The sequence below is a fragment of the Colossoma macropomum genome, unplaced genomic scaffold (assembly GCF_904425465.1).
Source record: "Colossoma macropomum unplaced genomic scaffold, Colossoma_macropomum, whole genome shotgun sequence".
NCBI lineage: Eukaryota > Metazoa > Chordata > Actinopteri > Characiformes > Serrasalmidae > Colossoma > Colossoma macropomum.
The window spans coordinates 10,385,909-10,412,210 of NW_023494785.1; the positions used below are offsets into that span (position 1 = coordinate 10,385,909).

At 37.0% G+C, this 26,302-nt stretch overlaps 1 protein-coding gene across 1 annotated transcript; it reads right to left on the reverse strand.

The window, feature by feature from the left end:
- Positions 1–1,466: 1,466 nt before the first annotated feature.
- On the reverse strand, positions 1,467–25,806 carry f13a1a.1 (coagulation factor XIII, A1 polypeptide a, tandem duplicate 1). Its single transcript, XM_036578099.1, has 15 exons — positions 25,786–25,806; positions 22,577–22,739; positions 17,285–17,461; positions 14,014–14,265; positions 13,803–13,921; positions 11,288–11,395; positions 10,984–11,161; positions 10,018–10,156; positions 8,533–8,636; positions 7,884–7,972; positions 7,238–7,391; positions 3,998–4,273; positions 3,537–3,697; positions 2,856–2,992; positions 1,467–1,773 (listed from the first exon to the last, which is right to left on the reverse strand). Exons 1-15 carry the CDS (start codon positions 25,804–25,806, stop codon positions 1,614–1,616), a joined length of 2,238 nt encoding a protein of 745 aa, XP_036433992.1. The 3' UTR covers positions 1,467–1,613.
- Positions 25,807–26,302: the final 496 nt, after the last annotated feature.

The window sequence follows — 26,302 nt, forward strand, 5'->3', positions numbered from 1 at the left end:
AGCAAACCAGCTGAGTCTGGATCAGTCAGTGCATAAACAGAGGCTGGTGGTCATCAGCATGCCATTCACCCAACGTCAAGGACAAATGAAGGGCAACTAACAATTTAGAGAAAAGTTCGGGGAAATGTTCTGATTTCAGTATGATAGTCTTCCTTCTCTGTTTCTTGCATTCTGTTTCCTCTGTTTGTGAACCCTCCACCCCTCCAGGTGATCGCCAAACAGGAGGAGGGTAGGGTGGTGGTTATATCTGTAACTCGTTAAAATCACAGACTTATAACATCCTAAAGCTTAATACTCAGTATTAATGTGGACAAAGGAGGAATAATGAACAAGCTATTAACAAACTATTAAGAAGCCTAAAGACTCAAACAGAAGACAGGATTTTCTAGAAACACTGTCTATATGGTATTGAGAGTCAGAATGGAGGTGACTAATTATATTAGTTTTTATTAAAAGTTTGGACCTGCTAGTCTTTTAATGGGTTAATTCTGCCTATTTATAATATATATTTTTAAAAGCCTTCATAGTTATTTCTAAAATTCTAGACAAGGTTACATAGAAACAGCAATATGTATAGAGCACAGTAATAATGCCCTGATATTATAACCTATTTTGGGTTATCAGCTGGTATGTGGCATGTGATTGTATGTTCACATTAATGACAGTAGTCCAAATATGCTTCAGGAATGATATTTATTGTTAGTATTGTTAATAGAAACATCAGCGCAACAGCACTACTGTAAAGAAAATCAGTTATAGATGGAGGAGTATGAAATACACTTCAGTCCTCAAGGAAATATATTAGTAAATGGAACGTTATATCATCTGAAAAATTGTCAAGCAAATTATGCAAAATGCTAAGGCACCTTTTAAATATTACATGGCAATTTTTGGAAAAAAAAACATTATGACATTGATTGATTTTGATTGAATCAGAATACAGAAATGTAGGGTTTAAAATACAAACCACATTTTCCAAAAAGGGCATTTTGTAAAATGCAATAAAAAACAAGTATCTGTGATTTGCTAATTCTTTTGAATCTTTATTTAACTGACAAAAGTGCAAAAAAAGACATGTACTGTTTTAGTTGACCAAGTTGATTGTATTTTGTAAATATTGACAAAGCCACACATCAATTCTATGCAGAAACACTGCTGAGTTCTCTGGGCACAAGATCATCCCAGGTGACTGAAAGAGAGTGGAAAAGTGTGCTATGACTGTTGAACAGCTGAAGTCTTGTATTCAGCAACAATGGACAAGAAGTCCACTCACAAAGCTGCAACAGTTAGTATCCCCAGTTCCCAAACCATTAAAAAGTCTAATTAAAAAGGAAAGGTGATGCAACACAGTTGTAGACATGCCTCTGTGTGTTGCAGACACAATACAAAATACAGTTAGGTTGGTCAGTGAAAACATTGGAAATCTTTTCTTTGCACTTTTGTTAGTTAAATAAAGGTTTGAAAGAATTAGCAAATCACAGATTCTTGTTATTATTGCATTTTACATTTTTTCAGAAGTGGGATTTGTACTTTAAAATCACATTAGCAAAGCAAAAAGAAGGAAAAGCATTTGGTAAAGATCTCTCTCTCTCTCTCTCTCCTATACTGTTTGCTCAGTCAGTTCCTCCATTTTCAGGATTTATATCGACGTCCAGCTGGCCACACACATCTCTGATAGCAGTGCAGTCCAGGCAGGCCACCAGCTTCTTTTTCCCAGCCAACTGAGGGGTGAACGACTCCATCCACTTCACTGAAGAACCCGGAGCGATCCGACTACAAGATAAAGTAAACATCAAGTTATTCTAACTCGAGTATTATTAGAAATAACAGTTATTAGTAAAGACTATTTGTACATGTAAACTACAGGATGCAGCAGCATGAATGAAATTAGTAGTAAATCTGTAATATCAAAAATGTATGAAGTCTCACCAAGTCAGTTTAGCACCTCTGTAAACACACATGGATTACTGCTTATAATGATAGCACTGATATTCACAAAGGGGGGTGGGTATTTTTAATATTGTGCATGTGTCATTCACTCAAACGGAACAAACGACTTTTGCTGCCTTTAAAGAATTTTGCTAAATGCCAACATGATTGCCTGGACACAACAAGTCAAGAGATTGTCATTTTTCACTGTCTAATCACAGCGTATAATACTAAAGTTGTACATAAAGGTTTGCTTTTGTAATTTGTAAGTTATTTTTACTGTTACTTTTTAATTCAGTGAGAAAAAATACCTGCAAAGGTTACGTGTGAAACTGTCCTTTGAGTATATCAATGTCATAGTACCTACTTTGGTGTAAAGAGCAGATTTTGCCTAAGCAATAAAAGACAAGCAATAAAAAACAGTTTTCCTTCCCAAACTGTTGTTAATATAAAACTTTTCTGATCTAAAGGTACCTTAAAACCTGAATGATTTGAGTGTTAAAGAGCGTCGACATCACAACAAAGGGGTAAAATGTGTGGGCTTTGGTTTTATTCCCAAAGATAGCACAGTCACAAATATTTTCATGTGATATTATGTTTGGCAGTATAAACCTGCTTAGTTACTACAAACCGACAAAGAGAACATTCAGGATTGTAGGGGCCTGCAGAGACCCTTCTAGCATTCACATTCATGATAAAACACATTCAAACAAATGCTTTGTTATATGTTGGACTGGTGCAAATTCAGAGAAATGAATATGATAACTGTATTTTACACTGAAACATTTTACATTTGACTTGCTCTATGTAGGCTACTCCCAACGCTGATACCCTCCACTCGTTAGGCTAAATTCGGACCCCTGTATCTGGTTCTAACAGGCGGATCAGAGTGGCCTATTTGTGTTTTCCATCCATCAGTGTGTTACCTGTATTCTTTAGTTTTCAGAGGCATGAGGCCTGATCCTTCCATCCGTAGGGTCACGTCGTTCAGATCATAGCCAACAGTGTTGGTGAATTTCACTGTCACATAAAGGTCTGCTCCGACCTGAGAGGCTCCACTCACCTGATAGTACGTTATCACACAGAGAAAGTGCATATGGGTTAGAATAGTCTGAGGATATGACACTGCTTAAACATTGCAGTGCTCAACCTTTTTTTTCTCTGATTTAACAGACTGATAGCTTATAAATGGACACAAGTACACACAAAATTCATGCTTAGAGTTGGCTAATGCAATTTCCCTTCGAGATCAATAAAGCTGCATTGACACATTAAAAGTTATGGATGTTTTTGCCTCCTTTTGTAAAGGTTATTATTTTGGAGATGCATGTTTTTCTTTGGAAAACGATGATGTAAAGCCACACAGGGAAGTGGGCTCCCATCACTGGACATGAGATTATCATAGTTTAGTATTATCCCAAATGTAAACATTATAATCCAAAACATTAAAAATGTAGCAAAGAGTGAAACAAATACCTCACATTAGGACAAAAGAACTTTGCCACTTGTTAACTATTTGTCATTTAGCACTAACTGTTGCAAAGGTGAACCATAAAATCAACAGGGTGTAAGAAATGCACCGTGTAAATGAAGAGACAGTCATATACCTCAATGTAAAGTGGAGGGGCATCCAGATGAAGCACGGACATTGCGGTGATGGAAATGCCTGTGTTCTTAATTAATCCATACGCAACAAAGGACAAGAAAGGCTTGCCTTCGACCAAGGCCTTGTACTCCACACCTGCCACGGTGAAGGTCTCCTGCTTGGCTGGACAACACACAGACACATAGATCATCATCAAAAATGGCATACAGTACAGTGCGAAAGTCAGACACCTTCTGGAAATATTTTTCAGAGATATTTTTGAGCAGATCGGATAATCCTTAATTCACTTGCATAAAAAAGTGGGAAGTATTTAGTAGATTAAAGCTACACATGTTTGTATTATACATTTGTTTATTGTATTATACATTGTAGGTCTGGAGAACCATATATGGTACATTCACTGGTATTGATGGTTTGGACCATCAGAAATCTGGTACTGTAATGTCTCTATATCTGACTCACCCTGAAAAGGCAGCAGATCCAAGGTTTTGGTGAAAGTCTTGAAGATGGACCTTGTGGCCCCGGTGTAATAGTCCACTTTGCAGGTCAGGCCGAGTTGGACAGTCCGCTGCTCCTTGCTCAGGTTGTTGATGTATATGGTCACGCTGATGTCTTTGCCCTGGTTGATTTGGCTGGCCCAGAGCTGCAGCTGGACATCAGTGGCCGGCAGTGCCAGTTGGTATCTGTTCATGCCTCGAGATTCTGCCTGTTCCATGGCAAGCTTATCTTCAGGACTGCCTGCAGGGTAGGGGGTGAGGGGTATTCATGTGAGAAATAGGGGAGAGCATAAAAGCCGAGCTACTTCTCTGGCTTCATACCCCCCAATTCTTCGTAGTGAATGTTATCTGACAAAGACAGTTTCTTCTGTTTCTTTTTTATTATTGCTATTTAACTCTCATAAGCCCAGCTGACTTCTAACCATCACGATCTCAGAACGGTTTAAGGCACGGACACGATACACACATCACAGTGATCCAGTTCACTCCATTAAATCTCTGTTTAAGTGCTCAATTTAAATCCCCCTATTGCATGTGGTTTGGTCTAGAAATTCTCATCTGATTGACTCTAGTGTCGTAATAAAAAATCTACAGCTGAAACGATGAGCAAACACAAAAAGACTGGAACATGTGTTTACTCTCTGAGACAGAGGGGCAGGGGCAGAGATAGGGTTGAGTCCATTCCAATTCATGGAATCAAATCTTTTACGCAAAATGAAAGAAATCAGGAACTAATAAATATTTGTACAGATAAATAATCATAATAATAATAATATAATAAGAAGAAGAAGAAGAAGAGCAGAAGTATATAATAATAATAATAATAAGAAGAAGAATATTAATATATATATCTTTCAATTTACATGTATTTTGAGTACTAAAAACAGCTGACAGTTAACATCCAATTCAATTTGAAATGAAAAAATAAAGCCTGTCTTGCTGTCCTGCACCCCTTTAACCCTGACATTAACAATCCAGTTTCTTGTATCCAGTTTGCTAACGACGATGCTAACTGCATTCAAATACACTGTTTGCAGAGATCACATGAGGATGTGTTTCAGGCTTTGTCAGGAGTAGAGGTGAAATGTACATTAATTAGTCTTCATATTACACTACTAGAGCTGTTCTACATGCATACATAAAGAGTTATGGCACTGGTCTTAGGAAAGAGTTAGGCCAGAAACATACTCATCGCAAGTACGTGTGCAGAAATGAGAGTGCTCAGCCAAAGCATTGCAAACGCTCGGTCCTTCTGCACAAACTCACCATACGTTCTAATGTTACTGTGGTGGTTAAAACACTCAGTACTAAATGGGGCAACAGAGAACAAATCAGGGAGGGATCTACTGTTAATCCAACAGCCTCAACAGCTAAACGTGGACAAGTAGAGGAGAGTGAGCTGCTTTACGTCTTCTAGAGGAATGGAAAGGCAATAATGTATCATATTTTTTATGTTTACATAAGCCTTCTTTGCCTGAGACTCAACTGCTCATCTGCTATGGCTGTCGTCATAGCGCCCCTTGTTGTGACTCCCAGAATTATGAAATGTGTTCTGAGATATTTTTGAACACAGCTACACACAAAACCTCATCTGCGTAGCTCAAAACATCTCTGCTCGCGTTCTTGCGTGAAGTGTGTTTTGAGCCTTATGCAGGCTGTCTAAATGCATGCTAAATAAGGCTTAACTGAGGGGTGTGAAAATGCTCATGGACCCCTGTAGAACCAGGCCTGTCTCAGAGTAGTATTTGCAAGTCCACATTCGTCATAGTTAAATGGATCAGCCTGTGGAATTGGAGTTTTCTATGTGCTACCTTGTTTCCTATCACTGTGTAAAAGAAGTTCCATGCTGTGACAGTAGCTTTGCAAAATGTTACTAACGAGTGGATATGAAATCAGAAATACTTTTTAGCTCAGGATTTAACAAGTTAAAGCAGTGAGCTCCACAATTCTCAAAAAGAAATGAAACGGAGTGGGTTATCCAATTCTCAGGTGAAATATTGCTGATTTCTGTAAATGTTTTAGAGCAAGACATTTCAAATATATGAAAAATTACTCTGCTGGCTAATCATACAGAGTGGGGCGTAAGACAAGCAGCAAAAAAATGATTGAGTGATTGATTTCATTCCCTTCAAACTATCTGTTTGGGCTCGCTCAGATCTGCTTACAAATAAAGGGGTGAGTAGATCCGACTCCAATATTAGCTTCCTCATGAAGGAGCTATCTGCTTTCAGAGCAGCCTGTGGCATCTGATAGTGCTGCTTTGCCGCAAAGTTAATCACTCTGATACAAATTTCTCATGCAGTGCTCATTGGAAAAAGAGGCAGAGGGACAAGTGGAGAGATGACAACACCAAATTTAGAGTTTTGTGCTGCTGAAGATGGCAAATGGCTCTCAAAAGAAGCCAAATAAGCTAAACTTATTGAATTAAAATTTGATTAGACTTTGATTAAAAAACTCTGATGATTTAGTTTTCAGAAAAATGACCTCTTTCCTCTAAAACCTTAATTGATCTGTTGAAAGAGTCTTTTCTAATAGCGCACATCATTTGCAAGGCAGGTTTTTGTAGTAGTTGGTTTAAAAAAAAACGTTTTAAATTATGATATAGCAGTCCTGAAGGACCTGAGTCCAGTATAGATTAGTGATTTCCCAAATCACCAGTTAATTAACAGGTTAATCTGTGCTGGACACAGCCTATCCAAGTCCAATTTTTAAGTAAAAAATGCAAAAGGACACTTCTAAACAACCTAATATACATCATCCATTCACACGTCTAAAAGTATCATCCCATTGCTCTCACCAAAGTGCAGAGACAGCATTAGTCATAGTTGAAAATGTGAATAGCCTAAGGCTTAGTTCTGATTAACAGGGCTCATTATTATTTCTGATAATTCACAAGTTCCTGATCCTTTGACTTGAAAACTGAGTAGGCCTCTCAGACAAAGCTACAGGAAGGTTTCAGTTATATTTGACTAACAGGAAGTTTCTAAATCTGAAAAAAAAGATTAGTAAAAAATTAAACCATAAAAATAGACACTATTTTAATTCTGCACAGCAGATGGAGCTCTTGAAAAAAAAAAAACAACTAATATCCAGCAAACTTTGGATGACTTTTTACAAGCTCTCCTGTGGGTGGAGCAAAAGGCTTTTATCCACTGGAGGTCAAAGCTGCTGAACAGTGTTAAAACAGTGATTGGCATTTACTTACCCTCAGGATATTTGTAATTTTCTGTTACGTCCTCAGCCATATTGGAACCAATACTTTTGGTCACAATCAGCTGTCCCACGTAGGTGGTGTTTGAAGCGATAACTGTCATGTTTCCGTACTTGTCTCGTTTATGGAAGACCACGTCACTATTAACCTGGTTTTAAGAACATAAGTTTTGTACAGGATTAGTGTTTTATCACACTAAACAGCTCTTCAGCATGGATACACTTAGAGATGCACTTAGATGTCTTAGAGATGCATTTAAAAACAAATGCATTTTTAAAAAATTAGCCAATGTTTGACTTACAAACTGAAAATATGTTGACATTAAATAAATTAATTGCGTTGTCTTAAATAACCAGTTTCAGCCAAATGGACATAAATGAGAGAAAGTACATGAAATGAATGGAAACTCTTTAATCTGATCTGGAGAGAATTCCAATTAACCTCTGAAATATTTTAATTTTGTTCCATCTACAATTGAAATTCAGGTTGTGGTAACAAAGCCTATGTATACTGACTCTATTTGATTGAATAGAAATGTGTGGCACAATTGAAATTCATACAATGACTTGTGTAAATGAACAACAATGATTTGAGCTGCAGAGTGTATAGAAGCTGCAAAGACAGCTAATATCCGGTTCACCTCAGCAAACACGAAGGGTGCATCAAACTGATAGCCCAGCATTCCCTCTTTGACGGCTCTGACAGATGTAGGACCGCAGCGGTAGTAGCCTGCAACAAATATGAACAGTCAACCAAGAGCTCTTTATGTTATGATCTTTATGTTATAGGAAATAACCATTAAACTGTGTTTTTGTTTGCACTTTTTCAGTATTTGGGGATTTTTAATTTCTTCTCATTTGTGTGATATACACTAAATGTCCAAAAGTATCCAGACACCCCCTTTAATTAGAGAAGGTTCACCCATTGCTGACACAGGTGTCCAATTGTGCACACACAACTTGAATAACCACTGTAGAAAAGCATTGTCAGTAGAATGGGGGGCAAAAGAAGCCGCACATCAGCCTAAGGTCACCATGTGCAATGCCCAGCATCGACTAATAAAACAAGTACATTGATATTACACTAACACAACTTTTTGGACAGTAATGATTTATATAGAAATCATGTACACATTTAAATCCAGTAAATACATTTTTTTTGCTGCTTTTCAAATTATTTAGCCAAATATGTTGTATCTTAATATAGAGCTTTACTTTGTTTTGCTCCAGCTGAAATGTGTTGGTCTACATACATGGCTTAGAGTGACTGAAAACATGTGAACTTATTACCATCACTGGTCTCCTGAGGAGTAGAATCCACCACTTGCCAGCCTGAATAAATTGGAGGTAAATCAGACCTCTTCAAAAACACCTCATTCCAGCAGTGAAAGTTCCTGCAAAGACAAACACTGGGAAATGGTACATATTGACTTAACGTGTTTAATTTGTCCTCCAAGTCTATATTTGTATTTACTAGATCAGGCTATGATGGAGCGCTTGTCTTAATGTTTTGTAGATTCTCTGGGTACTTTGTGTCACATCGGCTTCACTGCAAAAAATGATGCCATGGCAAGTAAAATCATTTCAAATGTAGTCAGATTTTTCATTATGATATTACTGTAAAATGTTATAAGATTACTCAATCTATTCCCAGATGTTTATTTGTTCAAAATAATTGTGAAATTATCATCAGCAGTTTATTTTTCTTCTTTCGAGACGCTTCAAATGTGCTAAAATATCTGCTTGGGTAAACTGGATAAAGTTACTTAAAACAAGAGAAATTGTCTATAAATGGGTTGAAAAATGTTATAATGATAATAGTAACTTTACTGTTCCTCTTCCAACAGTGGCTGCTTTTGTCAATTTTGGTGTGATTTTGCCTAAGAAAATATTATCTGACACTTATTTGAATAAGCCTTTAAGAATATTTGTATAGGTTTAATGTTATATCAGTGAAAGGCTTATGTAGGTATTGTACAACTTAACAAATGCCAATTTTCAGTAAAGTTTTATCTAAAATTCTTACAGCAATCTCATTATGAGAAATAGTAGATATATTACCTAGTTTAAAGATGCTTTCACCTGCCAAAATATCATTTTTGCAAGCAATTGTAAGTTGCTCTGGATAATGTACTAAATAAATAAATGTAGAACTAATATATTACCATTATATTTTATTAATATTGTAGCATTGTGCACTAGGAAAGAAGGTTATGCACAATGCAATGTGCTTTATTAACACCTATAGTTGGCCACAGCTTCGCTGTACACAAATGGGGCTTTGGGCTAACAGCTAACTCAAGCAATAGCTCAGGTCTAGGCCCTCCCCCGAGGGGTGACAAGAGAATCTCTATCATGTCTACACTCCTCATATCCATCAAGCAAGCTAACCCCACTCCTCGGAATAAGAGTCCCCAGCAAACAGACCCAGAGAGCAACTGCAGTAGAGCGAATAGCAAGACTAAACATTACACATTGCTTGAAAATGCTACAATATAAATACAGTGACCAAGTTCAGGTATGTTTTGGTGACCTCATGTTACATAATGAAACCAACTGTACCTGATAGCACCATGCAGAGATAAACTGGATGCAAAGGAGAACATTCAGCACTGAGTATTTTGAGAGTATTGGATGTATTGAAAGTTGTTGCAGTAACAAATGGGGCCCTCAAATTTGCGGTAACTTCTCGAAGCAAACCTGAGTAGCTATGAGTTGTTGTGTGACTGCGTTCTGCTGTTGAGGAGATATTGGCCGCTCATCAAGTTATCTCACCAGATAGAGTCTGTTGTGTAGTTCGTGTCCATTCTCCCATCCTCGTCCAGCACAATATCAGTCTTCAGGTCACCCATGTTGTCATGAGCAGAGCAGTAGTTGGTGATGATCCTTGCAGGCACTCCAAGACAGCGGAGGACTACAGTGGAAGGTAAATACACTGTAATACTTTGGCTGTTTGTTTGATTTCTGCTAAAGCATGCAGGCGTACGAAAATGTTTGGGCACTACTAGTCAAATGTTTTGTTGGTTTTTCTAAGTAAAAATAAATGACACAATGTAAGACAATGAAAAATTAATGAAAAATGTAAAAAAAATTAAAAAATAATTAAAAATGGAGATAAAAGGTTTTGTTCTGACAGAAAAACATGCATCAGTGAATGCTACTGTTTGAATTATGAACATTTACTTTGTGACGTATATGCATAAGCATTGTCAAGCAATGTGATTATTCACTAACATGTTCAAACTATTAGCTAATGATTATTTTGCCAGGGCCCAGCTATTACAAATCAGTGGTCACCAACCCTGGTCCTGGAGATCTACCCTCCTGAAGGGTCTTGTTACAACCACCATTTACCACACCTTCTCCAGCTAATTAACTTCTTCAGAAGTTCTTGAATGGCTGGATCAGATACATTAGTGTTAGGTAAGGACATGTGTGATGCAAGCTGGACCTTAAATCTGCAGAAAAGCAGATCTGCAGGAGGAGAGTTGGTGACCACTGATAACAAGTGCTACCACTTATTTTAACAGGGATAGATAAGCACGTCAGAACCATCTTAATTTGAGTGACAGGTATTAGTTCATCTCCATGACAGACAGCTCTCGATCTGAATCATTTTCAGTGCTGTACGGAACAGCTCAGTGCTCAGTTACGACAAGATGAACGCTGATGTCTTAGAGACCTGTGTACATTATTGACTATAATACATAAAATATGATTGTCTCTCTGTGCCATACTCACAGGTGTTGAGTGTGCCAGCGTACACCCAGCACTGAGCAAACTTCACAGGCACACCGCCCTTAGAGGCGTAACTGAGCAGGATCTCTGCACTGCCTGTCCAGGCTGAGGGCGCAGTACCAAGGGAAAGGTTTCCACTCCAGTTACCCACCAGAACACCATTGTCATCCTGGGAGTTAATCTGAGAATACAAGGCAGGCAGTAGTAAACAGTAAGCACCATTTTGTTGTTCAGTGTGTTAACTGTTAGACCTAAACTGTCATTTCTGCCATATATGTTCTTGTATGAACCAGAATACACATAATACCATTCCTGAGGCCTGCCGAACCAGTTTTATAGCATTTCCTCTGAACTGGAGGGGCATTCTCCCAAAATCCAAAACAAAGAGGCAAGCGTCCAGAACTCCAAGCTTAAACTGGAGGAAAATCAAGTTAGTTAAAGAAATATGTGTTTAAACATGCATTTATTCATTTATAGATATAAACAAATACAATTAGTACTTTAAACATAATAAATTGAGGGCCAGAAAAGGGACAAAAATAAAATAAATGAATTAATTGGCATGTTTCATTGCTTTTCTAAGTGAAAATAAGTTAGCAGTAGCTACCAACCCTCCTCCTGGAGATCTACCTTCTTGCAGATTTCACCTCAGATCCAGATCTAATACACTTCCTTCAACTAATTTAGGACTTCTGAAGGCAAAACAATTAGCTGCTTTAGATGGGGCTGATTAGGGCAGGAGCTAAACTCTTTAAGAAAGTAAATCTACAGGAGCAGGGCTGGTGACCACTGCGCTACAGAGAGCACAGCTCTGCACATTACAATGCACAATTACTTTTTATTTGTTGGATTTAATGCACTGGGGAAAAATAAAGCATAAAATGTGGCAAAATTATGGCATATTTTATATTTGATGTTTTTTTCCCAGTATTTTAAATAAGTATAAAAATACCAAAAAAATAAAAATAAAATTAATAATCAAAAAATAGTGCTCTAAAAATTTGCTGAAAAATTCCATATTTAAGTTTTACTCTAAAGGATGTGTTAACTTATTTTCACTTAGAGAATCAACCAAACATGTTATTTGAGTGTTCAAACTTTTGCATATGACTGTATATGTAAAGCCCACTCCCAACAACATACATCATGGAAAAAAGAAAATTCTTTATATGTGAGTGGTCTATGATGAGTTTTGGAATTATATTCCTTCAAAACAGCTGAGTTAAAGAGGAATTTCACTTATTTTTTGAAAATTTGCATAATTCAATCTTTGAACCTAAACATTGTCATTCAGAGGGGCTTGATGTGAAATGTAGAATTTTAAAGAAATGTACCAACTCAGAATTGTTCATAGTTCTAGTGATGGTGATAGGAACCAGACGTCCAAAGCTTTTAATGCCTCTAAAAGCTCCCTTATAGAAAGTCATTACATTAAATGGTTATGAATACACTGTCTGATGCCTGCGACACTGTTTTAGAAGAGTTTTGCGATAAAGTGTTGACCTAAAATGTATTTTAAACTAGTTATTTATGGCAAGGAGGTACATGTAGTCAGTTGTAAGGAAAAACATTACCAAAGAAAACGTTTTTCTTTTTTTTGTCAGAATTATCACTATTTATCATCATCAGCATAATGTATAAAAGACAAGTATCAGTTCACAAATTCATAGTTTTTTGTAGACATTGTGACCCCTGGTTCCTGTCATCACCACTGTAAAGAAACCAGCATTGGTAAGTTTCTGTACAATAAACCATTTAACATCAACACGTCTGTTCACATCTCAGTGATTGAATTATGTAGACATTTTGACAAACCGGTTGAATTCTGCTTTAAAGCACGAACACAGCTAAACTGTAGAGTGAAGTGGATGCCCAGCAATAAGCCAGATCTAAAGCCAGACTTAGATGTTTTTATCATTATTAAAAATGTCTCACTTATGACTCATTAACTTTAATTCTGGCAGACTGCAGCACAACTCTAAAACATACGCTGTACGTCCAAAAGTATTCAGGCACTCATTCTAATTAATTCAAGATACACCCATTAATGATACACATTCTTAAAAACCAGGTGCCGGAAAAAGTTCTTTGCACAATGTTTGCTCCTTAAAGAACCTTTCAGTGGCTCTTTAGAGCAGTATTTTTATAAATGTTTGAGTGTAAAAACCCTTTTTAAAGATCCTCGACATGATGTAAAAGTTTTAGGAAGAACCTTTAAATTGTGCTAGAACCCGTATTATGTGAAGGTTCTTTAACTATTCAAAAAGCTCCTACACACTCATTAACCTCTAGCACACAGCTTGTATAATTATATCATAGAAAAGCATTATAAATGGAATAGGACGCTCTGGAGCAGCTGCAGATGAGCCTAAGGCCACCATGCCCAATGCCAAGAATTGGTTAGAAGGGTATAAAGCTCCCCAGCACTGGCCTGTGGAGCAGTGGAAATACTCTGTAATGATGAAGCTCCATCCAGTATCTTTGGGATGGGTTGGAATGACATTTGTGATCCAGATCTAATCATCCAACATCAGTACCTGACCTCACTAATGCTCTTGTGGCTGAATCCAATCAAATCCTTACAGCAATGTTCTAACTTCTAGTGTAAAGCCTTCCAGAATAGTAAAGACTGTCACTGAAGCAAAGGAGAATGTATTCCCTATTAATACCCTTGTCTTGTTTTCAGGAAAAATTTTGGATAATCAGATGTTTACAAACCTTTGAATGTACAGAGTGCCTGATAAACTGCATCCAGTGTGTAAACCCTGCAGTGCTCTGGCCTTCAAGCCGTGGAGTCTGAAAACCCTAGTGTGACTTCTTACCTGTCCATAGTTCCAAGGTCGACTGGTTATTTTATCGATCACTCCATTGTAGATGACCCCTGTGTCGTTCAGCACATACTCTGCCCGCTCATTCTCATTGGCCATGTAAACCTGATCGGCTGTGTAGCAGCATAAACACACATGAGATTTACCTTTAGAACCGATAGAATAGAATTAAGTTGAATGTCACTGTAGAATGCAAAGTGCTTACAGGGGGCCCAGGGATTGAAGAGGATGTAGAAGTCTGTTTTGGGGTTTCTTTTGGTGCGTTGTTTCATTGTAGGGGTTATAACTGTTATGAAGGTGCTGAACAGGCCAATGATGCAGTCTGAGGATGGAGTGATACCCACTATGGTCTCAGTCCAGTTGGTATCCACCACACGGCCTTTCCAGTTGAACATCTGGGAATCCCCACCAAGACTCACAGTGATTAAGGTTCCTTGGAGACTATTGGGGTTACTGCCTGTAGACAAACAAGACATGCAACGAAGACAGCTCTGAAGCATCCTGTACTGTAAATCACAAACTGTATTTAATGCTAATTTTGTACTAATTAGTGAATTAACACAAACACTAAATTAACTTCAATGACTCAAACAAAAAATCTCCCAATGCATCAAAACAGGTGAAGTAAATTAAAGGGGATGTGTTAATGCTACATCACAGAAAGCTATTACATGAAATGGTTACAAACATGTTGTCTGATGCCTGAGACATTGATTTACTGTAGTTTTGGGCTAAAACATTTTGTTATAAAACCTTTCATTGGATAGAGATACATGCAGGGCAATGTAAGACAAAATAGTATCAAACAAAACTGGCTGAATTGGTTTAATTTTTGCAAAATTCCCCTTTAAGCATACAAGGCCTACTGTTACTTTATAAAGTCTAACCTAATCTAACCTTAAAAAAAGCTTTACATAACTTGATGGTTAACCTAAAGCTTAACTATTCTGAAACAGTTCTGGGACAACATGATCGTGGTTTATGCCCTATGTTCACATCCTTACAACTGTGCTATGACCATTCTGCAGCTTTGAAGCAAATAATCTTAGTGCAAAACAGTTAAAACAACACTGTAAAGGTTCATAAAGGCTTTTTGACTTTGATGCATGGTTCCATGAAAGAATCTTCTTTGGTATGAAACATTAATAAATGATTGTTGGCTTGGATGTTCGGTTCTACAAAAAAAGTTGATTCACATCATGACAAAGTTCTTTAAGTTCCCAAATTAAGCAGTAGAACACGAGAGGGAGTGTGTTGTCGTGAAATAACATCACAGCTGTGATTTGGTCGCAGATAATCACAGCCGTGATGTTATTTCCGATAACACACACCCTTTAGTGTTCTATTGCTTTTATATAACAGTTAAATAAATAAAATAAGAAACAAATAATAAATAAATAAACAAATTGGGCCTTGATTAATATGTTTTAATGTTAGCAATTATAGCTCCTTAAAAAGCAGCTTGTTGCTACGTCAGAGTAATGAACTCCGCTTACTCTCTGCACAGCCAGCAGTTCGTTCTCCAGTTCCTTGTTCTGTTCCAGCCAGTCTGTAAAGCATCTTACAGCCCATTTTGTTTGACGAATGGTATTTGGTTAATTTCTGGCTGATTCCAGGTGTTTTTCTGTCACAACTGCTGACTAAGAAAAGCTGCTCAGTGGTGATGACAGTTTGGGAATTTAGTGTAGTGTCATTTTCAGACTCTGACCAAATCGGCTGTCGGTCAAATGTGATCTTAAAAGTGTCCATTTTCTGTTTGTGCAAAGTAAGAAGTAAAAATGGCTTGAGCGTCTCCTACAGCTGTCAAAGCCATTGCGGAGTGATACATTGTTTGTGAAAAAAACGCTTCTCAACCAATCAGCTTGCGTGGCCGGAACTAAGTGTTGTATAAAGGTTCTTCAAACACATCTCAGTTACAAACATGATTCTTTAAAGAACCATGGACTGAAGGATTCTTCAGAAAAGTGGTTCTTCCAGGACATCGCTCGAAGGAAGTCCATTTGCCATTTTAATTTTTAAGAGTGAGCAGAGAATCGTCTTGGAATAAGTTCTCGAGACACTGACCATATCACTAGCATCCAGACATCTAAACACTACAATTCCAAATGCTGATGTTGTTAAAGCATGAAATGTCAGTCTTTTGTTTAAGGTGTAGCTTGATTGCAAGTGACCCTTAGATTGTTAGACCTCTTAAAAACCTAATACACCTTCATTCACCGGTCATTCACCTTGGCTCCGTAGATAGCAGAGTTAATGACAATTTAATTCAATAGTAATTCATCAGGATGGGATTGAGACACACACTAAGCAGCAGGGCTGGATGAGCTCTATTGAACCATTGATGACTGTAGCATTGCTGAGATTTGAACTGAGTTCCTGGATATTGGACACAAGCCTCTAAACTAGATGGTCCACTCACTCAGCTCTTCGTATACTTTCTCTCAGTTTGTCACTTTCTGTCTCCCAGTCTCTTCTTTTGCACCTCTCATGTCTAATCAATGTCATCTGAATCTGTTTATTAGACCTCCATAAACCCTTCTTTTGAAGAACACAGCAGTTGGCAGTGAGGAAGACAACATTAAATCAAACAGGATGCAGCCTGCACTGCTCTTGAATCAAAACCCTGTTGCTTCCTCAAGCCTGTGATTGTGACTCAGGCATTCCATGTAACAGCCCTTGTTTCCTCCTCCTTACTGCTGTGTGTGGACCTCTTTAACATATTCTGCGAAACACAGGAAAGTCAAGTGGTTCCGTCTTGTCTTTTACACTTCCTGCACAGCTTACCAGCTTGCGTGTCTGCCCCTCCTCCATCTTCTGGTACCCAGAGATTGTCTAGTAATTACCACAGCTAATGATCTGATGTCTTTTTAATTGTCTACTAGATGATTCACATATGAGTGCTTGATCATACTAATTGGGGGCATTTGCTGCCTGACATGGGAGAGTGAACAGGCAGAGAAAAATCTACCAGTGAGAACATGACTGTACCCACCCACTTCTCAGAGACAACAGTGTCCTTCAGGATAGCACTCAGTCATCAACATCAGCCCTGTCACACTTCCCATCCTGCCAATCCTATATATATATATATATAAATCACTGTTGTCATAAGAAAACCTTGTATCTCCAAAATGGTTACTTTACTTTTAATGTAAGTCAATAGAACCAGAGTTTTTTTCCAAGTAATTTTGGGTCATTTCTTTTAGTCCAGTCATAATGAAATTTACATACAATGTAAAGGGTAACAGGTATTTTCAAATTACGTCAAAAATGGAGATACAAGGTTTTCTTCTGACAACAGTGATATATAACCATCAGTTTTGGTTCAAACTGTGTGACTGTGTGGGGATGGGGGGTAGTCTCTCAGAATGACAGTACATCAATAGTACAGTTTACGCTATAAAACCTACTGAAATCAAACATTTAAAATGAACTATTTCAGATTTTTTAATAGAGAGTAGAAATGAATGGCTTACCAATCATGAACTCAATGTTGACCGTGTCATTTTGAGGATTAAATGGACGACTGAATACAATGCCCATGATGAACTCCTGCCCCCGACGCACGATCAAGCTGCTGTTGTTGTACTTGTCCGTGTGGTGGGCCACTTTGTTCATGTCCTCGTACATTTTCACATTTTTCACACTGAGAACTGAAAAATCAGAAATAAAGACATTTATTATCACTTATTCTTATAAACTTTTCTAAACAAATACTCATACAATTGTTAGACAATTACTTTCACAATAGTATAGAACTATGTAAAAGTCAGAAACCACACTTCATTTATTTAATTTACAAAACTAACATTAAGTACAAGCTGTTCATTTTTCAGCATCAGGTAAAGAGCAGAAAACATGTCTTTAACACAAAAATAACAGAGAAGCCTCAACAAATAAATACAATATTATTTTATTCAGCATCCATCCTTTTCATTTATTACAGCTTCCATTCTTTTCAGAGACTTGCTTTCAGTTTTTCAAAGAAATCTGCAGGAACGTTTTCCCACAAAGTCCAGTCTTAGAAGTTGGTTACATTTTCTGCTTCTCACAATCAAAATAATCCCAATTACAAATTTAAAATCATCAGAGCATAAAATATACTCCACATCTCAGACATCCAGTTGCTAGTGCAAATGTTCTTCTTTTGTGTCTGTTCCTTTTTCTAAGTAAGATCTTTTCGGCAGCAACACATCGTTTCAGACCCACAGTGTTCAATTGTCTTCTAGCATCTCTCAAAGGTGAGAGCTTTGAGTACAGTCTTATTTTCTCTATATCCTTAACAATTATTGGAAATCCAGTTTTGGAAAATCTTACTCGTTTATTTTTCTTTTGTCAAGTGAATTATTTTATATTTAATCTCTTTAGAAATATCTCCTGAAAATTGATACCTTATGACAATTATGACTGAAATTAAAAAAATAAATGCATTCATTTCAAGAATCTGATTGGACGCCACTCAACTCATTTACATAAAGTTTGTACAGGAGGAGAGAGAGCAGAAAAATCAGGGTGTGCACCAAGGGGAGTGATGGGTCAGGTATGTGGGTATATTGTCATCTTTTGCCACATTGTGGTAAGTCATGATACGCTATGTTTGACATAAATTATCAACAAAAAAAGGAAAAAAAAGGCAAATCATTTTGCATGAAGTCACATCTTACTGCTTTTGTATGTACTGCATGTATGCACAGTATGCACTGCAAAAAAATATGATCAAATACACAATTTTATTTTTGCATAAAATAATTTATTATTAATAATAATCAACATGAAGAAGTATTCCGCCAAGAAACGTAATTCCTTTAGAGCATCGTTGCCAAGCAATCATGGACCTCTGAATGAGGAGAAGACTGTTTGGTTGCCCATCGCTGTAGTTATGCTGCAATCATTTCATTTTTCATGAATTTTTAAAACTTTATGTCACAAAACAATGAACATCGCTTTATAAGTACTTATTGGTCACCAAAGTACCACCCGAGTCTCATTTAGCACCAATCTAGCAGCGCCCCTCTTCTCGTGCTGGGGCTGAATCTCAAATGGCTCCTTGATCCCTACATAGTGCACTACGTAGGAATTTTAATTGGATACTGTATCCTGCAGCCCAGCGGTGCAAAATATAGCTAGGAAATTGTCATTTGGGACTCAGCCACACCCATGCTTGATATATGATGCACTATTTGGCTGTAGAGGCTAGAATTTCTAAACTTTCATAGCTAGCACCCTATTTAAGGAGTACAGAGCCATTGGAGATTCAGCCTGGGTTTGACAGTACAACTGACTGAAACACAGACATTTGAAGTGTGTAATCCATTCAAATGATTTTTTTAGACTTTTATTCTTCTGTTTTACAGTTTATTATACTGTAAGTACTTAAGCCTGACATTAGTGATGGAGTTGTTTAGGCTGTTGGCCATCTTTTAGTCTGTTAGCTAGCTGACCAGCCTAGTTCAAGTTATGAACATAAGTCACCAGCCCCTAAGTTTAAACAAAAAATGGGTTCTTACTTCATCGATAAACTAGGTGGTCCATGGGAGCAGCATGAGAGTCAAAGACTATTCCATTAACAGCACAATTCACTTGTTGTGAGACGATCTGAGGTGTGCTATATCTTGGATTTTACAACAGCTTCGAAGAAAAGGGTCTGACTGCGGAGCCGTAGAACCATAGATTTTACACCTGCAGTTTCAGGCCAGTGGAACGCATATGCAGTAGGACAGTGTGATTGTGCCATGTAAACAATTGTCCCATTCATGTCAACCAGTGGCCGATTGAACGTCTTTGATGTAAACAGCGACTATTTGTGCTGGTTGTATGTGTCGCCATGCATATTAGCATTCAGGAAGGAATATCATTGCTAATATACCATTGGTGATCAACCATTGGTAACTAGTTAAACCATAAGCCAAAACACATTACAAAAGCATCAGAAACCAAAAGAAACACTTAATGGTTTCTGTTTTTTTTCAGCAGGGATACGTTCAAAAACTAAAGTTTGTTTTAGCCTAGAAGCTTAATATTATGCTCAGTTTAAGCCTGCTTGAGGTAAAGTTTTATTCCTGCATATGTTTATGTAGCTAATTGTACACATACAAAGCCCCTGTATTAGCTTATCAAGGCTACATAAGCTGTGTAATATTTACCCTGTGAATCTCTATATGTGTTCAAACCAAAGTTTGTTTTAGCCTAAAGCTTAAAATATAACGTTAGCCCAATGCAAATGTATCACAAATTTATTGAAAACCCACATAAAACAACTGACATGTTGATTAGCCTAAAACTCGCTAAGAAAAACAAAACAAATGTGGTGCATGCGCTGGATGCCACCAGCTTGAACCTGCTGGCGTGAAACTGTGGCTCTGTGGCTCTGTGGCTCTGCGGCTCTGCACACAGATATTACTGGGGGGTGGGCTTCGAATGCGCCTCAGCCAATCAGATTTTAGGACCAGAACTATCTGTTTTATAGATCAAATGTATTTAACAGTTGGATCTAATAGCTTCCTCTTCTGTAACTCAGAAGACTGAGGCGAACAATATTTAACAGCTTTTAAACCTGCATAGAATGATGATGTGTTCACCAACTGGCTGGTGGAGTGAAACAGATGTGCCCAGATACAGTATAACCCTCAGTTGTACAAAAGTGGTTCATTTTAAAGTGGCCAATACAGCACCAACTACTCTGTTCTCGTTGAAAGAATGAGCTTCACTGTCTTTACTGTTCTAATTGCAAAGGTCATTTGCTATGTCTTATGCTTCGACTGACCCTCAAGCACCTGAATCTGTTCTCTGTATCAGCTCCAGCACCAGCAACCCCACAGTTTCATTTTCCCTGTTCTAACACGCCTGATTTAACTCACTGAGTAATTATTAGGCCTGCTGAGAATGGAATTCAGTGAGTTTTAGCGGGCCAAATGTGAAACTTCTCAGAATATTGGGTCCCCTGGACTGGCCTTACAAGTTGCTGTTGCTGCAGTCAAATCCTCCTGTGGTCCACATACACAGACACTGCAAGTCTAGTGTCCAGATAGGAGGCAAAATAGCCTCTGTTTAGAAAAAGAAGCTGTGCATCAGCATAAAGGTTCTGTCGTTACCCAAAGGAGCTCCAAAGTGTCTTGTTATACGGTCAAGCTAATGCCAGAGGCAAATGCAGCTTTTCGTCTTTGGATGGCTTTAAAAGCAAACTTTTTTTCTTACTTCATCAGGATGTGGTGCAAGATACAGAATTCAAATCACGCTGAGAAAGACTTTCATCATTGATCTTTGTGAGAATGAACCCTTACAGACGGCGACTCTGAGCTGTGCTGACAGTGGAACATTAAGAAGTGCAGAATTGGCCTCTGGTGGCTTGTGGTGAAAAGAAAGTGTCACTGTAACTGATCATTGGGGTACATTCTCTCTCTGTAACAGCTGTTCTGCACAATACTTTTACATTGGGTAGAACCTCAAACTCATCAGGTAAAGGACGTTTGTGTCAAACATATATGATTTATAATATAATATATGCATTAAATGAATGCATTATTTTTATTTACTATCACATTTTCAGTTGCAGTCTGACCCCAATATTGAATTGCATTAAAATATTAAATGTTTTGAGACACAACCATAAAACATAGCATTTTCATGAGCCATGTTTACAAACCAACATCAATAATAATATTTGTAATGTTTTTTTTAAATATTTTTTGAAGAAGCTAAAAATAAAAAATAAAAATAATTAAAAATAAATAAAAAGGTTTTCCAGTGCGGCTGGCTTAATAGTATGATAATTTTACTTACCAACTATCAGTAAGGTATGTAAACCTGTTAGGTTAAGCCCTTAAATATAAATTACTTGGTAAGTCATTATAACAAGAAAGCCTCTCATATTTAAGACTAAATATTTCATAAGTTTTTCATAATTAACAGATACGAATCATAGTGATAAAATAAAATAGTTAGTTGTGACTCTAAGATAGATATCTCAGAATTATGGCTTAATATCTCATAATAATGAGTAACTAATAATCAGATAGCATTACAGTCTCTTATTATGAGATACTAAGTCACAATTAGGAGAAGCTAATTCATGAGATACTAGGTCTTAATGAAAAAGTTTCTCATAATTATGAGATAAAAACTCACATTTAAAAGATACTATGCTACAAATATGAGAGAACATATTCTCTCATTTCTTTTTCTTTTTTACGCTTTCTCAACGATGAGATATTCCATCATAATTGTGATAAAGTACATATTATAATGCAGTATTAAATGTATTATTAGATGTACAAGTAAAAGTTATCTCCTTCTTATAACTGAGAAGATCATTATGATATAGTAGGTTGTTATTATAAGATAGTGTTTCATAATAAAGAGAAAAGTTGTCATGACTTTATGATTAAATGGCTTAATATTTTTATTTAACATATTTCAGAAACGGGTTACATGTTAAAGTAGGCCAACTTTGGGACTGTTTCTCTAGCTAATGGCTTCAGGCTCACACCTGTCAAACACACTGTACATTTCACTACAAATACAAATTTTAGATTACCATATCTCATTTTGGACAAATGAACATATTCATTTTTGACCAGATATCATGGGCATGATGAGCATGTGTGTGCTCGTGTGCATGCACTGACAGACCGCTGCAGTACAGTATATCCTATAGTATTCTCTGTATGGTTAGAGCATTTGTATAACATCTGACCCTACAGTTGTTCAAGTTTACCAATTGTAAAAATTAGCTGGTTGCAGTCACTAAACAGACGGAGTTTATGTCTTACCGTCAGTGGGTGCTGGACCTCTAGGCACGGCTTCGAAAACTTCAATCTCTGGCAGGTTGATGTCGTTTGTGTTGGAGCAGGGGATGGGGTTATTTCTGCGGCCTTGCACGCGATTACAGGAATCAAAATGTGGCATGATGTCTGTACACACAGAGACTTTACCCTGAGGAGAAGAGAGGCACGTTGGGTAGATGGAAAAAGAACATGTGAGTTATTCAGAAAGCTTTATGAGTGGGGTCTCATTAGAAGGCTCTGATGGACAGGGACAAGGGAAGTGGGGGTGCTGAGGGGGCTGTAGCAAACCAGATTTCAGCATTGTTTAACAGCAACTGCTAAAAATAAAAGCTTCGAAAATTAGAACTTTGAAATAACTTGAGCACAGTAAGGACTTATGTGTGCTTGTTTTAGGGTGGTTAATTACTTTGTAATTAAAGTAATCATGTCTAAACAATACAGCATCCTATTTTATAATTTTTCTATAATTTCTATAATTTTTATAACATTTTTTTCAACCATCTTCCGCTTGATGCACATTCAAGTATTGAATCTCAAAATTTAGCTTGACTGTAAGCATAACATAATTGGATATTGCGCCACGTAACAACATGATTGGTGGCCGCTCAGCTCATTTGCATACATTTCATCCAGAAGGAGAGAGAGTAGAGTGTTGATCAGCAGCTCAATACCTGTATATTTTCATCTGTAGCCACACTTTATTATTAAAAGAAAAAAATCACATAAAAATTGGCCTATCAAGTTGTCACTATATGCATCACATCACTTTCCCACGTCTTTGCTAAATGATTATGTATTTTAGTGATATAATATTGTTTTTCAGTTTCTTAGCTACTGTTGTAGCACCACCAAATCTGCAATTGAACTGTTTCAATCTAAACAAGGCTTTTTATTTTTTTACTTTGCTAATAATAGCTTGGAGGATTGCATGTTCTAATGCCATAAACTAATACCATTAGTGATAACAGATTTGCATTAATGAGAAAATGCACAAAGAAGCATTAAAAACATAGCGTTGTCTGTTATGTACAGAGAGTGTTTAAAAAAACAGCTTAACAATCAGATTTTTCCAAAAAATTGAAGACATGTTTCAAAAATGAAAAATCAGACTATGCGAAACACCTTTTAAACTTTTTGAGTCCAAATTCTTCACACAGTGAACGTGACAACACTCTGTTTGGACCAGACCATAAAGATTTTTTTTCCAGGCTTGAATACAGAATGCAGTGACCACAATTTCCAAAACTTTTTCATTCAGGTCTCATTCAGTCTCAGCCTTTAAGAAGACTGTGTATTTCTGTAGCTCAACTTGCAAATGCTTGTGTACACTGTTACAAAACTGTTACACCACAATCCATAAACTTACATGAAAATAAACTGTTTATTAGTTTACTAAATCATAAATACTGTATTGGCCAACAGTTAAAGCCCAACAATAATAATGGTTATAGAGACAAACTGCTCATTGAATGTGTATAAACAGGCCAATCATGACTGATTCCCATTTGAGCCGAAGTCCTTCTGAGGTGCTGAGCATCTATAAAAAGGAGTCACTTCTAGAAATATTTTGTTTCCAATGGACAAACCATTATGGGCTCAGAACATAATTAGCAAGTGCTTATTCATACGTGCACAAGCAATAGAGGACATGAGGTGTGATGTGGTCAAATGATCAGAGTAAGCATTTACAGTGTCTTTGCTAGATAATGTGAAGTATTGAATTATTTTTCTGTTTCTGTTCTTTGTTACTATGCAACAAAAATATATCTTTCTGAAGCTTTTCAGATGTAATTCGTCAGCTCAGCCTAAAAGAATATTTCATTAGGTAACAAACAGTTTAACTGGTTTTATTCAAATAAATACTTGCAATGAAATAATGCAAAGCAAAATCTTTGTTTATATCAATAAAATCAATATTTTACAATTTACAATTTAAACCTCAAAACACTTCAAATCAACTTCTGCCCTTCTTCACAACTTCTTCCCTTCTTCATAAATACATTGTTGTTTATGTCATCAGCCCAAAAAAAGAAATAATAATAATTACAAGATGAAACAAAACTACAGAGCGAATCTCTCTTTACTGCTTAATGGATTTACATAAAATAGTGAATTTCCATTAATGCCAACAGGTGGCAGTGTTTTTGAGGTGATTGTGCAGTGATAAAAGATTCTCCTTGTAAGAGCACTGGTATCGATGTTTTGATGCGTTGAATTTATTCTGAGATATTTCTTTAGTCTTTTTGCAGCTCTGGAGCATTTTGGGAACAAAATGAACTGTTGTGCTGAGCTGCATGTTTCTGGAGAGACGACTGTGGAGAGTTTTGGAAAAGTGAACTTGGCACTAAAAAAAAAAAGGCTTCTTATCAAGTAGAAGGACCTGGATGGAGGCGCATTTAAAGACCAGGCCTTCAAATACTAAGGCATCTATAACACAATCGCAATTTAAGATCAGATGTTCAAAAAACTATCCCAAATAAACAGAAATACACCAGAACGTATTCAGATGTTTTACAGTTAGAAGAACACAGGTTTGGTTCCTGACTCCTTACTGCACTCCACCGCAAATACACTGTATGAATGTGTTCAATTTCTACAGAAGTAATCAGTAACAGTAGTGCCGTGTAGTCTAGGTACACTCTTAAAAAAGATGGTTCTTCAAGGGTTCTTTAGTAAAGACAATGGTCTTCTATAGAACCATGAACCACCTCAAAGAACCCTTTGCATGATCAAATGGTTATTTGTATTGGGAAATGGTTCTTCAGATTGGTGGAGAATGTGTTGTATATGGTTCTATATGGAACCTTTCTGAAAATGTATTCTGTGTAGCACCAAAAAGGGTTCTTCTATTGTTACAAGCTTGATATCATGACGATAGAAGAACCCTTTTCAGTGCTACATAGTACCCTTTTCACAAAGGTTCCATATGGAACCATTTACAACACACTCTCCACCAATCTTAAGAAGTATTTCACAATAAAAAGAACAATTTAATCATGCAAGGTTAAGATTAAGAGAGATCAGTCTTAGCAGTTATAAATGAAGACTGAACATTAAATACAGCATTAAAGAATTTCTTCCTATGAAACTGTAAAACTTGTAACTTTAAGACTCATGAGAATTACTGTAAAGGTAACTCACCCTCTTTGTTGAACAGTAGGACGCTCTGTTAGAGATGCTGCGGGCAGCGGTACCCAAGCGGACCCGTCCACCATGTTATATAGGGTCTGAATTAAACCCTTCCCACTTCAGAAAATGCAGGACTCATGCAGAATCAAAATTCTGAGGAAAAGAAGTAGAGCGGTCAGCTCAAAATAATTGTGAGGGCAGGTCACTCTGACATTTTTTGTCATTTTTGAGAAGTTGTTGACCTTCTTTTTGATGAGCATTGCTGAAACTTCAACACACAAAAACATTATTCATGTCATATTAAACTCTTGACTGATTTCAAGACCATTTGAAAACACCAGCTGTCCTGTACATTGTGAAAACACTTCATGACAAATAGGCCAATAGAAGTGGTCTAAAGCTACCTTCAATAAAACCTTTCTCCATTAATTTACATCTAAGTTAAGAATGTTTTTCCTTCTCCTACAAAGTTACGACAAGATATACTTATGACCATGAAAAGTGTGTATTATATGGGTCATTCTACAGAACTGGTTCAAAGTCAAAGTTGAACATTTCAGGCATTTAACTGACTTGGACTTG

Excerpts from the sequence above, each read along its gene's own strand:
- f13a1a.1 (XM_036578099.1), bottom strand. The coding sequence starts at position 25,806 with ATGGTGGACGGGTCCGCTTGG. Across the intron at positions 17,462-22,576 it reads AGGTCCAGCACCCACTGACG|TTCTCAGTGTGAAAAATGTG; the intron begins GTAAGACATAAA and ends CTGATTTTTCAG. Across the intron at positions 11,162-11,287 it reads TTCGGCAGGCCTCAGGAATG|ATTAACTCCCAGGATGACAA; the intron begins GTATTATGTGTA and ends TTGTATTCTCAG.